Genomic DNA, 17,205 nt, shown 5'->3' on the forward strand with positions numbered 1-17,205 from the left:
ACAACTGTTGTTTCAAGACCCTTTGTTGTGACGCCTGGCACTACAGTAGTAGTTTCAACAACAACTGTTGTAGAGGTGGTTACTGGGCCAGTAGTGACTTCTTTAGGTGGTTTTGTTGTCACAACCTTCACTGTTGTCTCTCCTGATGTTGTTGTTTCTTCAGGTGTGACTGTGGTTCCCTTAGTTGTTTGTGATGGTGCCTTAGTTGTTGTGGTACCAACAGAAGGTTTTGATGTTACAACTGTTGTTTCAGGACCCTTTGTTGTGACACCTGGCACTGCAGTTGTAGTTTCAACAACAGCTGTGGTCGAGGTGGTTACTGGGCCAGTAGTGACTTCTTTAGGTGGTTTTGTTGTCACAACCTTCACTGTTGTCTCTCCTGATGTTGTTGTCTCTTCAGGTGTGACTGTGGCTCCCTTAGTTGTTTGTGATGGTGCCTTAGTTGTTGTGGTACCAACAGAAGGTTTTGATGTTACAACTGTTGTTTCAGGACCCTTTGTTGTGACACCTGGCACTGCAGTTGTAGTTTCAACAACAGCTGTGGTCGAGGTGGTTACTGGGCCAGTAGTGACTTCTTTAGGTGGTTTTGTTGTCACAACCTTCACTGTTGTCTCTTCTGATGTTGTTGTTTCTTCAGGTTTGACTGTGGTTCCCTTAGTTGTTTGTGATGGTGCCTTAGTTGTTGTGGTACCAACAGAAGGTTTTGATGTTACAACTGTTGTTTCAGGACCATTTGTTGTGACACCTGGCACTGCAGTTGTAGTTTCAACAACAGCTGTGGTTGAGGTGGTTACTGGACCAGTGGTGACTTTCGGTGGTTTTGTTGTCACAACCTTCACTGTTGTCTCTCCTGATGTTGTTGTTTCTTCAGGTGTGACTGTGGTTCCCTTAGTTGTTTGTGATGGTGCCTTAGTTGTTGTGGTAACAACAGCAGGTTTTGATGTAACAACTGTTGTTTCAGGACCCTTTGTTGTGACACCTGGAACTGCAGTTGTAGTTTCAACAACAACTGTTGTAGAGGTGGTTACTGGGCCAGTAGTGACTTCTTTAGGTGGTTTTGTTGTCACAACCTTCACTGTTGTCTCTCCTGATGTTGTTGTTTCTTCAGGTGTGACTGTGGTTCCCTTAGTTGTTTGTGATGGTGCCTTAGTTGTTGTGGTACCAACAGAAGGTTTTGATGTTACAACTGTTGTTTCAGGACCCTTTGTTGTCACACCTGGCACTGCAGTTGTAGTTTCAACAACAACTGTTGTAGAGGTGGTTATTGGGCCAGTAGTGACTTCTTTAGGTGGTTTTGTTGTCACAACTTTCACTGTTGTCTCTTCTGATGTTGTTGTTTCTTCAGGTTTGACTGTGGTTCCCTTAGTTGTTGTGGTACCAACAGAAGGTTTTGATGTTACAACTGTTGTTTCAGGACCCTTTGTTGTGACACCTTGCACTGCAGTTGTAGTTTCAACAACAACTGTTGTAGAGGTTGTTACTGGGCCAGTAGTGACTTCCTTAGGTGGTTTTGTAGTTGCAACCTTTACTGTTGTCTCTTCTGATGTTGTTGTTTCTTCAGGTTTGACTGTGGTTCCCTTAGTTGTTTGTGATGGTGCCTTAGTTGTTGTGATAACAACAGAAGGTTTTGATGTTACAACTGTTGTTTCAGGACCCTTTGTTGTGACGACTGGCACTGCAGTTGTAGTTTCAACAACAGCTGTGGTTGAGGTGGTTACTGGACCAGTGGTCACTTTAGGTGGTTTTGTTGTCACAACCTTCACTGTTGTCTCTCCTGATGTTGTTTTTTCTTCAGGTGTGACTGTGGTTCCCTTAGTTGTTTGTGATGGTGCCTTAGTTGTTGTGGTACCAACAGAAGGTTTTGATGTTACAACTGTTGTTTCAGGACCCTTTGTTGTGACACCTGGCACTGCAGTTGTAGTTTCAAGAACAGCTGTGGTCGAGGTGGTTACTGGGCCAGTAGTGACTTCTTTAGGTGGTTTTGTTGTCACAACCTTCACTGTTGTCTCTCCTGATGTTGTTGTTTCTTCAGGTTTGACTGTGGTTCCCTTAGTTGTTTGTGATGGTGCCTTAGTTGTTGTGGTACCAACAGCAGGTTTTGATGTAACAACTGTTGTTTCAGGACCCTTTGTTGTGACGCCTGGAACTGCAGTTGTAGTTTCAACAACAACTGTTGTAGAGGTGGTTACTGGGCCAGTAGTGACTTCTTTAGGTGGTTTTGTTGTCACAACCTTCACTGTTGTCTCTCCTGATGTTGTTGTTTCTTCAGGTGTGACTGTGGTTCCCTTAGTTGTTTGTGATGGTGCTTTAGTTGTTGTGGTACCAACAGAAGGTTTTGATGTTACAACTGTTGTTTCAGGACCCTTTGTTGTGACACCTGGCACTGCAGTTGTAGTTTCAACAACAGCTGTGGTTGAGGTGGTTACTGGGCCAGTAGTGACTTCTTTAGGTGGTTTTGTTGTGACAACCTTCACTGTTGTCTCTTCTGATGTTGTTGTTTCTTCAGGTTTGACTGTGGTTCCCTTAGTTGTTTGTGATGGTGCCTTAGTTGTTGTGGTACCAACAGAAGGTTTTGATGTTACAACTGTTGTTTCAGGACCCTTTGTTGTGACACCTGGCACTGCAGTTGTAGTTTCAACAACAGCCGTGGTTGAGGTGGTTACTGGACCAGTGGTGACTTTCGGTGGTTTTGTTGTCACAACCTTCACTGTTGTCTCTCCTGATGTTGTTGTTTCTTCAGGTGTGACTGTGGTTCCCTTAGTTGTTTGTGATGGTGCCTTAGTTGTTGTGGTAGCAACAGCAGGTTTTGATGTAACAACTGTTGTTTCAGGACCCTTTGTTGTGACGCCTGGAACTGCAGTTGTAGTTTCAACAACAACTGTTGTAGAGGTGGTTACTGGGCCAGTAGTGACTTCTTTAGGTGGTTTTGTTGTCACAACCTTCACTGTTGTCTCTCCTGATGTTGTTGTTTCTTCAGGTGTGACTGTGGTTCCCTTAGTTGTTTGTGATGGTGCCTTAGTTGTTGTGGTACCAACAGAAGGTTTTGATGTTACAACTGTTGTTTCAGGACCCTTTGTTGTGACACCTGGCACTGCAGTTGTAGTTTCAACAACAGCTGTGGTTGAGGTGGTTACTGGGCCAGTAGTGACTTCTTTAGGTGGTTTTGTTGTGACAACCTTCACTGTTGTCTCTTCTGATGTTGTTGTTTCTTCAGGTTTGACTGTGGTTCCCTTAGTTGTTTGTGATGGTGCCTTAGTTGTTGTGGTACCAACAGAAGGTTTTGATGTTACAACTGTTGTTTCAGGACCCTTTGTTGTGACACCTGGCACTGCAGTTGTAGTTTCAACAACAGCTGTGGTTGAGGTGGTTACTGGGCCAGTAGTGACTTCTTTAGGTGGTTTTGTTGTGACAACCTTCACTGTTGTCTCTTCTGATGTTGTTGTTTCTTCAGGTTTGACTGTGGTTCCCTTAGTTGTTTGTGATGGTGCCTTAGTTGTTGTGGTACCAACAGAAGGTTTTGATGTTACAACTGTTGTTTCAGGACCCTTTGTTGTGACACCTGGCACTGCAGTTGTAGTTTCAACAACAGCTGTGGTTGAGGTGGTTACTGGACCAGTGGTGACTTTCGGTGGTTTTGTTGTCACAACCTTCACTGTTGTCTCTCCTGATGTTGTTGTTTCTTCAGGTGTGACTGTGGTTCCCTTAGTTGTTTGTGATGGTGCCTTAGTTGTTGTGGTAACAACAGCAGGTTTTGCTGTAACAACTGTTGTTTCAGGACCCTTTGTTGTGACGCCTGGAACTGCAGTTGTAGTTTCAACAACAACTGTTGTAGAGGTGGTTACTGGGCCAGTAGTGACTTCTTTAGGTGGTTTTGTTGTCACAACCTTCACTGTTGTCTCTCCTGATGTTGTTGTTTCTTCAGGTGTGACTGTGGTTCCCTTAGTTGTTTGTGATGGTGCCTTAGTTGTTGTGGTACCAACAGAAGGTTTTGATGTTACAACTGTTGTTTCAGGACCCTTTGTTGTCACACCTGGAACTGCAGTTGTAGTTTCAACAACAACTGTTGTAGAGGTGGTTATTGGGCCAGTAGTGACTTCTTTAGGTGGTTTTGTTGTCACAACCTTCACTGTTGTCTCTCCTGATGTTGTTGTTTCTTCAGGTGTGACTGTGGTTCCCTTAGTTGTTTGTGATGGTGCCTTAGTTGTTGTGGTAACAACAGCAGGTTTTGATGTAACAACTGTTGTTTCAGGACCCTTTGTTGTGACGCCTGGAACTGCAGTTGTAGTTTCAACAACAACTGTTGTAGAGGTGGTTACTGGGCCAGTAGTGACTTCTTTAGGTGGTTTTGTTGTCACAACCTTCACTGTTGTCTCTCCTGATGTTGTTGTTTCTTCAGGTGTGACTGTGGTTCCCTTAGTTGTTTGTGATGGTGCCTTAGTTGTTGTGGTACCAACAGAAGGTTTTGATGTTACAACTGTTGTTTCAGGACCCTTTGTTGTGACACCTGGCACTGCAGTTGTAGTTTCAACAACGACTGTTGAAGAGGTTGTTACTGGGCCAGTAGTGACTTCTTTAGATGGTTTTGTTGTCACAACTTTTACTGTTGTCTCCTCTGATGTTGTTTCTTGAGGTTTGACTGTGGTTCCCTTAGTTGTTTGTGGCAGTGTTTTGGTTGTTGTGGTACCAACAGAAGGTTTTGATGTTACAACTGTTGTTTCAGGACCCTTTGTTGTGACACCTGGCACTGCAGTTGTTGTTTCAACAACAACTGTTGTAGAGGTTGTTACCGGGCCAGTAGTGACTTCTTTTGGTGGTTTTGTTGTCACAACCTTCACTGTTGTCTCTTCTGATGTTGTTGTTTCTTCAGGTGTGACTGTGGTTCCCTTAGTTGTTTGTGACGGTGCCTTAGTTGTTGTGGTACCAACAGAAGGTTTTGATGTGACAACTGTTGTTTCAGGTCCAGCTGTTGTGACACCTGGCACTTCAGTTGTAGTTTCAACAACAGCTGTGGTCGAGGTGGTTACTGGACCAGTGGTGACTTTTGGTGGTTTTGTTGTTGCAACCTCTACCGTTGTCTCTTCTGATTTTGTTGTTTCTTGAGGTTTGACTGTGGTTCCCTTAGTTGTTTGTGGCTGTGCTTTAGTCGTTGTCGTACCAACAGAAGGTTTTGATGTGACAACTGTTGTTTCAGGACCCTTTGTTGTGACACCTGGCACTGCAGTTGTAGTTTCAACAACAACTGTTGTAGAGGTTGTTACCGGGCCAGTAGTGACTTCTTTAGGTGGATTTGTTGTCAAAACCTTTACAGTTGTCTCTTCTGACGTTGTTGTTTCTTCAGGTGTGACTCTGGTTCCCTTAGTTGTTTGTGATGGGGCTTTAGTATTTGTGGTACCAACAGCAGGTGTTGATGTTACAACTGTTGTTTCAGGACCCTTTGTTGTGACACCTGGCACTGCAGTTGTAGTTTCAACAACAGCTGTGGTTGAGGTTGTCACTGGACTAGTGGTGGCTTTAGGTGGTTTTGTCGTCACAACCTTTACTGTTGTCTCTTCTGATGTTGTTGTTGTTTCTTCAGTTTTTATTGTGGTTCCCTTAGTTGTTTCTGAAGGTTCTTCTGTTGTGGTACCAACAGAAGGTTTTGTTGTTACAACTGTTGTTTCAGAGCTTGTTGTTGTGACACCTGGCACTGCAGTTGTAGTTTCTGATGTTGTTGTCTCTTCAGGTTTGGCTGTGGTTCCCTCAGTTGTGGTACCAAGTGATGTAGTAATAACTGTGGTAAGTTCAGACATTTGGTGAACAGTGCAAAATTAGTAATTGATAAAGAGTGCTTACAAATATCCTAATTCGTGCATTATCTCTTATTTTTGTACATCATTTCATTTTGTTGTAAAATAATAAAGTATTTTTTCAACCATCCATAGAGAGTATGAAAGCAAGATCAGTGGTGCATAGATTTTCTTACCTGATGTTGTGCTAAATTCAAAGGGGGTAGTTGTGGGGCCAACTGTGGTGGTCGTTGAGCACATGGTTATGTGTCTAATTACAGTCCCATTGGGCCCACACTCAGCTGTGATGCAGCTTCCTAGCCCATCCGTAGTGTTGTAGATGGTTTCCCCATATTCATAGATTTTTCCATTAAGAATGCACTTGCAAGCTGCAGAACAACAATATCATGTTTCCATTTTACCCATAAGAACATGTACCCAGTATATACAGTATATACAGTATTTGTAAGTGTATTCCCTTTAATTAATACAAAGTGTATATGTACTTACAGTTCACATCGTAGATGCACTTTATTCCAGAGACTGTACAGGAGCTTTAAAATAGAAAAATAATATTGTTGTGCAATTAAAATTTGGAATTTTACATGCCATGAGCAACCACCATTAAATGTTATGATGTAAAGCAGGTCTCTAGATGTTGATCAGTAACCGGAAGGTCGCAGGTCGTAGTTCACACCCAAAAGGAGTGGGCGATATATTACTCAAAGAATCGCGGCTTGTCCTACATGGGATGTATTGAATTACTATATCAGGAACATCAAGTATACAGTATCACTTAATTTTTTTAAGCAACCGGTATTTTATAAACCGGCATACATGCTCCCCGGCACGTCCAGTCCGTTATCCTGGACAAGTGTGTGTTACAAAGGAGGCGTATCTGGAGGGCAGCAGGAAACAGGGAAGAGCAAAACAAGTGCCAAAGCATGTTTTTACGTGGCTGCTAGTGTTTGTAGAGGTGTAAGTGCATCAAGCCTTGTTTACATAACTGCACATGCTAGAGTCCCGTTAGCTCAGTGCTGACCATAATCCATTTATGAGTGGTGAACTGCAGCTGGAGTTTTTAATTTTTTCGTCGCCAGGTACCATGCTTTGGCGAGGAAAATGCTGGATATTGATAGCATATGAGAGGTTATCTTCAGCCAAGCAGTTATTCCTCTCTTCATTTTGTTTACATTAGCAGCCGTTGTTGTCTTAGCGAGAATGAGTCTGTAATCACTGATAATTAGTTGTATAAGACTGTTATGTGTGAACAGACTGGAAACAAATAGGCAGATAACTGAACATTTGCACAAATATTTTAATTTCCAGCAGTTAAAAGCCTATGTCTGCAATTGCCAGGTTTGAATAAAAAGCGTATATTATTTTGATAAATTTAACTAGGTTTTGATTTCCTGTTTTTTGCATGTTTTTTGCATGTCCAATAGAAACCTACCCTGACTCGTCAGATGGTTTGTTTTACAGAACCATCTGAGAAGCCGTCATTGGTAACTGACAGATTAACCATCTGTCTATAAAACTCTCGCTGAAGTCAATCAGGAGAAGAGAGAAAACATTGTTTTCATCAAGAAAAGCCTTAAGTGTTGTTCTCTTCTCTCAATGAAGAAAAACTCTCCACCTGCTGTTGCAGCATCTAAGCATGCAATGGTGTCTGCCTGGGCGTATAGTTTGCAGCATTGTCTATACACATCATCACCACCACTCAATTTACAATTTATAAAAATAGATATTTAGTCCTTCTAGACACCTCAAGAATTTTTCCAGACAGTGTAAACACAGGAAAATTGAGCCTTTTATCCTGCTTGGTTCTACATATTAAAACAGCACTTTTGCTTGCATTATATTTCACGTCACGTTTTAATCCATACTCAGTGCAGGAGTTGCTGTTTTCCAGCACTACTTGGGCTAATAATGATTAGATCATCTGCATACATAAGATGGTTCACCAGTATTTCACCAATCATATAGCCTGTGTTACAGGCTCTCAATTGGATGGATAGGGGTCCAGGTTGAAAAATACTGAAATTCTGTTTTAAGTGTGACGATGAATCCTCTGTATGAAACATACCAAGGGGAACAGGTGTTGTCAGTTGGAACCTCATCTCCGATGCTGTAATGGGTGCCTTTGCCATCATAGCAGCCACATTTGTCCCAGGCGACACACTTCATGGTATCTTCATCAAAGTAGGGCTGGGTTGGGGGACACTGTGGATAGCAGCCTGCAACACCATTATGGCATTTTGATTAACCTCAGTAGAAATACGAGTTAAGCTACACACACACACTAGGGATGTCATGAGAAGCGATACGTGCGATACCTTTCGATTCTAAAATAAAAAAAACACAGAAGATGCCTATTTTTTTGAGGCACCAGAAGCACGTAAGTTTTGGTGCTGTGTCTCTTCCATAACTAATGGCGGTAGTATAGAGTGTTCCAGTCAGACTTGGATTCAGAAGTTGGTAGTTAGGTCACAATGAAGTGGAACTCACATGACATAACAAACCCCATGTTGAACTACAGCAATCACTTCGCACCCACTCATTGGTGAAAAAAGGCCCCATGAGTTGTGTATGGAAGCACTTCTTTTTTCATCTGTCATACTGAAACACACGTTACATGTTTGGAAGTAATGCAGCCTCGGCTAATCAGCACGCCTCTTTACAGATCAGTAGGTCTGATCAACTAAACATGTTAAAATTGTAAAATTGACTGCATCTACTGTTAGTACTTAGGTGTGTGTGTGCGTGTGCTGGTGCCAATGTGTTCATGTTGAAGTTAATGGGATCTTAGAAAATCCTTCTTCACACACACACACACACACACACACACACACACACACACACACACACACACACACACACACACACACACACACACACACACACACACACACACACACACACACACACACACACTGTCTGTTATCAGTAGACAAGAGAAGACTTCTAAGCCACAGCCATAATATCAAATACAGTCAATGCAGCATTTCAGAGAAACTTCCATTGTTTCTATTGTTAGGACGAAGTGTTTTATATGAAGCAATAATTTCTGTGTAATTCTCATCAAATTCCATTTGTGTGCGGACTGGAATAAGGTGTTAGAAAGGTGGTTGGGAGTGGGTGATTTATAGCACTAATGCAGCAGAGCAGCAACATAGCAAGTTTGAATAAGGTTTTTGTCTTCAGTATTTTTCCTGAAAAAAATATACTTAAAATGTTTACCACTCAGCCGCAAGACAGATTAAGAAAGCTACAAATAAAAAGAACTTTAATAAATGTAAAGTTAGCTAAATAAAGCCTATAATACAGAGTACTGAGCACAGTGGCTGTGACACATGTATGTCTAATTACTGGATCAAATGTATGTCTGATCAATATTCACTTTTATGTCTGAACGGCTATAAAAGTTGACCTGAGTTGGCCTTAACACACAGATTTCACAAGTCAAAAGGATGGCATGCCAGAAATTCTGTCAAATGTACCTTCCAGGGCAGTGATGAGGTTGGAACAGTTTCCTGATGGATTCCTACATGTCTTCATGCAGTCAGCTCCACAAGGCTTGTAGTGCCACTCACATTCATCAGGGCCATTATAATAGTCACAGAAAATAGCTGCAAGAGACAAAATAAGTAGCACCTTTTTACAAAAGTCAGGGTGTTGTTTGACATTACAAACAATTTGAAATATTTTGCCTAAAAACATACAATTCCCTAAAACTCATCAAACCCTGTTGCTCAGATTTTCCTGGTAATGTTGACTAAACTTACGGCACAGCTTTGGGGTTCTCCATCTCACGCAGGCCCCAGCTTCATTACAAGCTGTGGCATAGGCAGCCACAGCAGTGCAGAAACACTCACAGTCCCCACCGGTGTCACAAGCACATGAGTCTCTCACGCAAGAATCAAAGTATGGACCAGGGTCAACCTTGAACACACAACAATGTACTGTTTAGCAGAATAATAAAAGTTGAGGGTATATGTTTGCTTGTAGTGGTAGTAACAACAGCATTGTTAGCAACATTAGTAATCACACAGGATGTACTGTTGTCGCTAATGATAGACCATCCTGATCTCTGAGCTCCATTGTATTTTACTCACAGATCAGTCTGGTAATGTGAGGAGGAGAAAATTTGGAGAAGATTGCAAAGCGAACGTCCAATCAGCGTTGGTTTTGAAGTGTGACGCAAACAAAAAAGTGACTGTCCATTTACCATAACTGTAAACCACATGTTCAGTGTAAACAACATGGAGGCTTCCACGGATGAGATGAGCAGCTATGGAGCAAGCCGCTCACTAACTCTTTTTTCTCTGTGATCCTTCTGTTGAATATGGACCAGGCTCCTGAAATTGGGCCTTTGATCTGTAAATTCACGTTACACAAGCGGAAAATATCCTTTACCCACGTGTTGTTTACTTTCTGAGCTTTGCCTCGATGCTGTTAGTACGTAATACGCTGATTTGATTGATTTTGCCCATATGTTGGTGATAGACAGATGGTTTATCCAATCAGCAACCAGTATTTTCGCCCCTTCCCAAAAGATCTCCAAAGGGGAGTTCCCAGATGGATATGCTGAGAAAATGAGAATCAATCCATCTTGCGGAGTCAGGTTAAGAATTAGAAGGTCAGAGTTCACTAAAATCATAAGGTGTCACCTTCCGCGGACTATCTAAAAAGTAGTTTTTAAGATATCTGGCTCTAGACCAATGTTTGTTTGAATAAATAAATGAGCAGAACCAGCCAACTGATCAATAGGGCTGGGTCTAAAAAACCACTGTGCCATTAGGCACCAGCCTATCCAGTATCAAAAAACTTGATGAAAACTGTGTCATAAATTAACTAATCCATGCACAGTTGGATTTTCTCATCTCATCTTATCTCATCTCATCTTCATCCGTTTATCCGGGGTTGGGTTGCAGGGGCAGCAGCTTCCAAAGTTGGATTTTGTGATATACAAAGCAATGAATGAATAGAGCCATAGATGGAGAGAAACAATTACATTACTAACTGTTTTTCTTAACCTTGTTCTCCATAAGATTTGAGATCCCTTGTTTCTAGCGGCCTCTTTGGCAGTAAGATGCAACTGCAGGTGAGTCTGTTCTTTCAGAGCCTCCATCTTGTCACGTTCACGGTCACTATGTGTTGATTTTTTTTGTTGTTGATTTTTTTCAACTTTATTGACACACATTAACCTCTCTACTTCCAGTCCGTCCTGTATATGTCCCCCTCTTAAATCCACACACACATGGTCCTATTACACTTCTATCCTTACTACAAAACTGACTCAGAAGTTGGAAGTTCACGATTTCCGATAACAAGTGAATGCAGCAAACCATTAGTGATGATCTGGGCCGACAGACCAACAGCTGTTAGCAGTCACTAAAATGGTGATGTTTTTACATCCAGCCCTGCAAATGTCTCCACAGACACAAAGATGTGAATACTCAGCAAAAAGGCAACACATGCTTTCATTAGTGGGTCACATGATCAATCGCCATTGTTTTAACTCACTGTGTGATAGAGAGGAACTTAAAAGACAACTAAATAGATGGAAATCTTACGGAGTACAACTTTAATTAACACTGTACAGGTATTATAAACCAAATGGGGTGTTATGTTTTCTTTTAAAACCTGACGATTTTGTTTTATTTTGCTTCTTTGTGAATAACTTGAAGTTCTCTATAAATAAAGATTATTATTATTATTTAATTTACCAAATACCGTGGCAGTTAAGGTGATAATGTTTGTGTGTGAGTCATGTGAGTATGACATTAATATTATACATACCTGTGAATGACAGTTCTGGAAGGTAACACTGGTGATGATGCTGCACTGTTTCTGGGACCAGGCTGCCCGGTAGCGGTTAGAGGCACAGGGATCACTGAGTAGTTGGGCATTTGGGCAGCTGGATGAAACTTTCCAACTGTTACCAAACTTTAGAACGTCTGCCACAGTCTCCTGGGAGCGTGTGCTGAAGTCATTCTTACTGTTGCCATCGAAGTTCCCACACAGACCGCAGACTTGACCCTGAGAAAGAAGAACCCAATATTAGAAATGACTGCCATGATAGGATTAATACAGAGTTAGTCTGGTTTATGTAGTTAAGCTGCTCCCCTTTCACGATCCCCGCTATCTGTTTTGCAAGCAAAACACTTGATGGTGTTGGTTTAAAGAAATACAAACATCCCAGAGCGTTCTTCCCTGTATCCCCGAATGTTAGCTTGTGCAGCCAGACCTTACTGCAGCACTGACACAGCGCTGTCGAGATAGGTCTGGCAATGAGAGACTGGTGCAGAGTAGGGCACCTTGTTGCCACTGAAATAACTTCACCCCTCAAGCATAGGTCTGGCATTTCCATCTGATGCCTCTCCTGCCCAGTTTATAACATGCTGACACAGTTTTGTGTGTTTTCGCCAAACCCAACCATCTGTCTGTCAAACTCTTACCAAAGTCAGTCAGGAGAGGAATGAAAACATCTTTTTCTGTTTTTAAGAAAAGCCTTCAGTGTTGTTCTCTTCTTTTAATGAATAAACAACTCTCCAGTTCTGATAAAACTGATGCTTTTGCATCTATGCTAACCTCTTTAGGAGCAGCCATTTTTGTTTTGTTGCTTCTCGTGTCATTGTCTTTGTGATTTCAGCACTATGAGCAACCCCTCTTACACTACACACAGTATTTTTTTTTCATCGTTAACCGATGGGTTAATACACATGTTAATATTATTTAATGGAAGTTGCTTTGTGGAACAAAATGTCCTGATGTGTCTGTGAAGATTCTCATGCTGTACCAATGACATGCCACACTGAAGTGAACTGCCTTAACCAATATGCTTTATTAAAGAGCCAAGACATGGAAACTTGATTGTTTACCTTGAACTTCGGACTGACTTTCATGAAAAGACTGGTCTTCCGGTCCCACATGAGCAGAAGTCCCGGCTTTATCGTCACCACCAGGTAAATGCCCATCTTGCGTATCTGAGCAGGCAACACTTGGCTGCTGCCTTTTAACACCCTGAAGTCTTCATCTTTAAGCTGAAATTCATTATCCTGTGGGCATCAACATGCACGTTATCACTGCACTAGTTAAGTGAGGTGGATCAAGTAATCAATAAATCGTTTGTGTTGTTCTCTAGTTTGCACCTGAAAAGTTACATGCTATTCGGTGAAAAGGAACTTGGTCCTCTGATAGCCACATAGAATCTGCCTCCTTCTTCAGATACAGATACAAATGGACTGAATGTCATTGACAGTGTCACTGAATGTGAATGTTGGCACAGCACATGCACATATCCAGGATATGTACACCTACGTATATAATGTGAGAATCAGCATTATATCATTACCATGAGATTCAAAAATCTATTATTGGGTTGAGAGTGAACCTTATGCCCCCAACATTGGTTGCAAATAAAGTTACATTTCATATGAGCTTGACTCAATTTTGCTTGTAAATCAGTTTAATGCTTGACTCAAATGCATTATAAGATTTATCAGTCATGGAATAATAATAGGTCCTAGCCCTTAGTGATTATCATATTAGCCATAATCCCCTCTTTCAATTAATTTAAGTCTGATATTGTGATCTAGTGTTTGAGGCAGAGCATGTGCACAGTGTCTGTGTGTTGTGTTTACCCCCAGGTAGATCTTGATGGTCTTGGAGCAAGTGGTTCCTGTAGTTCCACATGGAACATTTTCAGTGATAATTCTGAAGCTTCCCTCTTTCTGACAATAGTCCTGAGTTACACAGAGACACAGAATGCAATACTGGACACCACGTTTTAATTGGTAAAGGATCTATATTGTAAAAAGTGAGATTTTCCACATCATCTCTTTTTTTTAATTAAAAAGCAGGTCTAGGTACTTTATAAACACTATGAAAGCATAAAAACTAGAAATGCACACAGCCCACAATCAGAAACTGTGCCTTTAATTGAGCTGTCAAGCCTCAGGGCCTCACAGGAATCAATGCAGCATGTAATCCAAGACAATTTTAGCTCATTAATAGCTGCACATTTACATTAAAACATGGATTATCATCTTTAGCATTAGTTGGTCCTCTGTTGTATTTCTGACAAAGTAGCTGCTAAAAAAACGCTGTCACCATGGTTACCGTAGGTTTGGTGCCAAAGCGATCAGGATTAACATTTTAAGGATTACAATTGTATTGAGTGTACATCTGTCCATCAGCCACCTGTACCCACCTGTAGGAGTATGTATTCACACTCTCCACTGAAGTCAAACCTCTTATCATCAAATGTGATGTAGTGACCGTCACCGTAGATCCCACAAACTGCATCACACACTTTGTTGGTACATGTGAACTTCCTGTTGCTGCAGTAGCTAGGGAAACACACACACACACTTTCAATCATGCAAAGTTCCCGGAAAAAGGGTTTCATTAACAATATTCTATATTTCATCAGCGTCAAAAAATCTCTTTTATTTCAATTTAGAATACAAAAAAGGTAATTTAGACTTCTGTCTCTGTCTCAAATAAGCATATCTGTCTTTGAGTCATAGCAAATCCTAAATCTTTTCAACCATGGTAACACCTTTAGACCAATCTACTACTACTACTTACATTTTACAAATCTGTGTATTTTTCTATACATGGAAATATTCTGTATATTTCTTAATGGAATGTGTTTTGTCAACAACTAATTAAAGCAGATCAAAGATACTTGTCAACTACTAAACCGCTGTGAAAGGTTGACATCATGCACTGCCAATGCTATGATAATATTTTACACCAGTGCAACAACATAACCATGATGCATTACAAATTCATACCTATTAATAACAATATTCCACCCAACATATTCTCTATTTTGCCTCAGAACACAAATCTTGGCAAATTTAGCCTACAAAACAACACACTTTCAAACATCATGCCGTTGAATTAGTGTATTTGCTTTTTTCACAATGGCTAAAAAAGCAAAAGGCACAGGTAGCGGTACTTATACATTAGTGGAATGGGGTTCAGTGTCCTTGCTAAGAGCCTAACTACAACACAACAGTTCTGTATCAAACTACACCTTTACAACAAACCTAAATGTCACTGATTCACAAAAGCATCAACTACTGTATTCAAGCTCATATGTTTATGTATTGCATTGTAGAGTTAATGTGTAAATTCCTGTGTTTTTCTGTGTCAAAATGTCTCACCATGTTTTGTCAATGTGTGTTTGTCTTTTTCTTACGTTAACTGTGTTTGTTTGTTTGTTTGTTTGTTTGTTTGTGTGTGTGTCTCACTGTGTGTCCATGTCTGTCACAGTGTGTGGGATGTCTGTGAGTGACTATGTGCCACTGCCTACATGTACACCTCTATGTGTGTCCCACTTTCAAACACAGGCTACATTTGAGCATATATAGGTTCATTGGGCTATCAGCTTTCCATAGGAATACTTTCTACGGGCAATGCACTAGTAGTAGTAGTAGTAATAATAATAATAATAATAATAATAATAGGAATAATAGTTAGAAGAAGAACGGTTACTGTTCTCTAAATGTGCTCACTGTTGTGCCTTGGTTATTGAAAAAAACATACTAGTACAGCAGTGGTATAGCCACAGCAGATATTCTATCAAACTATGAACAATAAAAAACAACAATATTTCAGAATGAATAAAGTATTATTCCTTTTTTCTCTAATTTTGATCTCCAGTGTGTGTGTGTGTGTGTGTGTATATATAGATATTCCATCACAGAGGAATGTGATGGAAACCATGCGTCAGTCATATTCTTTGGTTAAGAAAATATTGCAAAGCCTTTTTAATATAGCCATAACAAATTAATGCTGCCCTCAGGTGTGTTTCAGCAGGGAGAAACCTAAAACATGTAGGGTAGCGGCCCTCCATGAGCAGGATTGGAGATGCCTGATGTAGAGCAACCTTTTGGAGAGGAATTTAGCTGGTGTGTATGTAGAGCACTGTACAAACCAGGTGTTGCAGTCCACACTCAGTGTCTGTCCGGGCTGGTAGGCCTTTCCATTGTGCACACATGGACATTTGCTCTCCGCTATACAGGCTCCTGCTCCATCTGACACCAGGCCAGGAGGGCACATGCAACCTGATGTACAGCTAGACCTGACCTGTAACAAAGTGGAGGGCGTAAAGAGTATGTGAGCCAAACAGGGGCCGAGCCAAATGAGGCTTCATGGAGCTTCATAAACCATGTATTTGCTGAGCCCACTCGTTTTCAAAGAAAAAGGCTCAATGAATGCTAATTCATCCCTGGACCCCAGGAAGACTAGAAGCTAATGGTGATCCGAATAAAGACTACAATAATTCACTCATTCATCACTCACTAATCTTCAACCACCTATCCGGGGTCGGGTCGCGGGGGCAGCAGCTCCAGCAGGGACCCCAAACTTCCCTTTTCCGGGCCACATTAACCAGCTCTAACTGGGGGATCCCGAGGCGTTCCCAGGCCAGTGTGAAAATATAATCTCTCCACCTAGTCCTGGGTCTTCCCCGAGGCCTCCTCCCAGCCCCAGAGGCCAGCCTCCCAGCTGGACGTGCCTGGAACACCTCCCTAGGGAGGTGCCCAGTGAGCATTCTTACCAGAGGATCCTGAACCATCACCGCGGCTCCTTTCAACGCATAGGAGCAGCGGCTCTACTCCGAGTTCCTCATGGATGGCTGAACTTCTCACCCTATCTCTAAGGGAGACTCCAGCCCCCCTCCTGAGAAAACCCATTTTGGCCGCGTGTACCCGTGAATAGAATAATTCAGTGTTCTTTCAAATCTTTGTGAAACATAGAGCTCTAGTATTGGACTCAGAAAATAAAGACAATAGTTCATTTTGTTGAATGAAGCATCATTTGCCCATCAGTAGCTTCTATGAGTGTGTTACTTGTGCTACTCTGTACTGTACTTACACAACCCATGTCCAGAGTGCTGCAGCTCTTCTGACACTCAGTCCCAGTGGTTCCCGGGTCAGCAGCCGAGCAGTCAACGTAAACCATAGGGGAAGGGCATGTTTGTGAGGCTGGGTAGTAGATAAGAAATCCGTGATTCAAAAAAAGGAATATTATGAAAGCGTCAGGTTCCCAGATGTCATATACATATTTCCATCCACAGTTCACTAAATTTACACAAAAACATGTTTTTTTAAAGTCCCTCTCCAAACATGTGTAAAAATATCTAAACATTTCTCTGCTGTGGTTAATATTTTGTTTAAAATGGATTTCTCACAGAAAAAAGAAACAAACTCAGGGATGAGTCCACCACTACTCATGCTCGTACTCCCACGCATACCCACAAGCTGCCTGCCCATGGGACTTTAAGCTAGAACTCAACAGACATCCGCAGGAATTGTTGTCAGTCATTCTAACACAGCTTACTCAAATTTACTAAAACATACTAAAAAATGTTTAATTAATGTTAACTAATCTTTAATAATAATAAATGAATAAAAATCAATAA

General features: G+C 41.4%; 1 protein-coding gene across 1 annotated transcript in view; it reads right to left on the reverse strand.

Annotated features, from left to right (window-relative positions):
• The window catches only part of LOC310948101 (uncharacterized protein), a gene marked incomplete at its 5' end in the record, with an annotated part of 60,914 nt that overhangs the window by 26,483 nt on the left and 17,226 nt on the right, over positions 1–17,205 (reverse strand). The window contains 13 exons of the mRNA XM_083915113.1: positions 509–1,222; positions 5,210–5,770; positions 5,963–6,154; positions 6,276–6,319; positions 7,852–8,002; positions 9,266–9,394; positions 9,551–9,707; positions 11,568–11,807; positions 12,650–12,826; positions 13,412–13,513; positions 13,981–14,119; positions 15,718–15,869; positions 16,659–16,768. Coding sequence (XP_083771239.1) covers positions 509–1,222; positions 5,210–5,770; positions 5,963–6,154; positions 6,276–6,319; positions 7,852–8,002; positions 9,266–9,394; positions 9,551–9,707; positions 11,568–11,807; positions 12,650–12,826; positions 13,412–13,513; positions 13,981–14,119; positions 15,718–15,869; positions 16,659–16,768 — 2,868 coding nt within the window. The remainder of the gene's footprint in view (positions 1–508; positions 1,223–5,209; positions 5,771–5,962; positions 6,155–6,275; positions 6,320–7,851; positions 8,003–9,265; positions 9,395–9,550; positions 9,708–11,567; positions 11,808–12,649; positions 12,827–13,411; positions 13,514–13,980; positions 14,120–15,717; positions 15,870–16,658; positions 16,769–17,205) is intronic.

Source organism: Echiichthys vipera, assembly GCF_963691815.1.
Source record: "Echiichthys vipera genome assembly, chromosome: 1".
NCBI classification, from domain to species: domain Eukaryota; kingdom Metazoa; phylum Chordata; class Actinopteri; order Perciformes; family Trachinidae; genus Echiichthys; species Echiichthys vipera.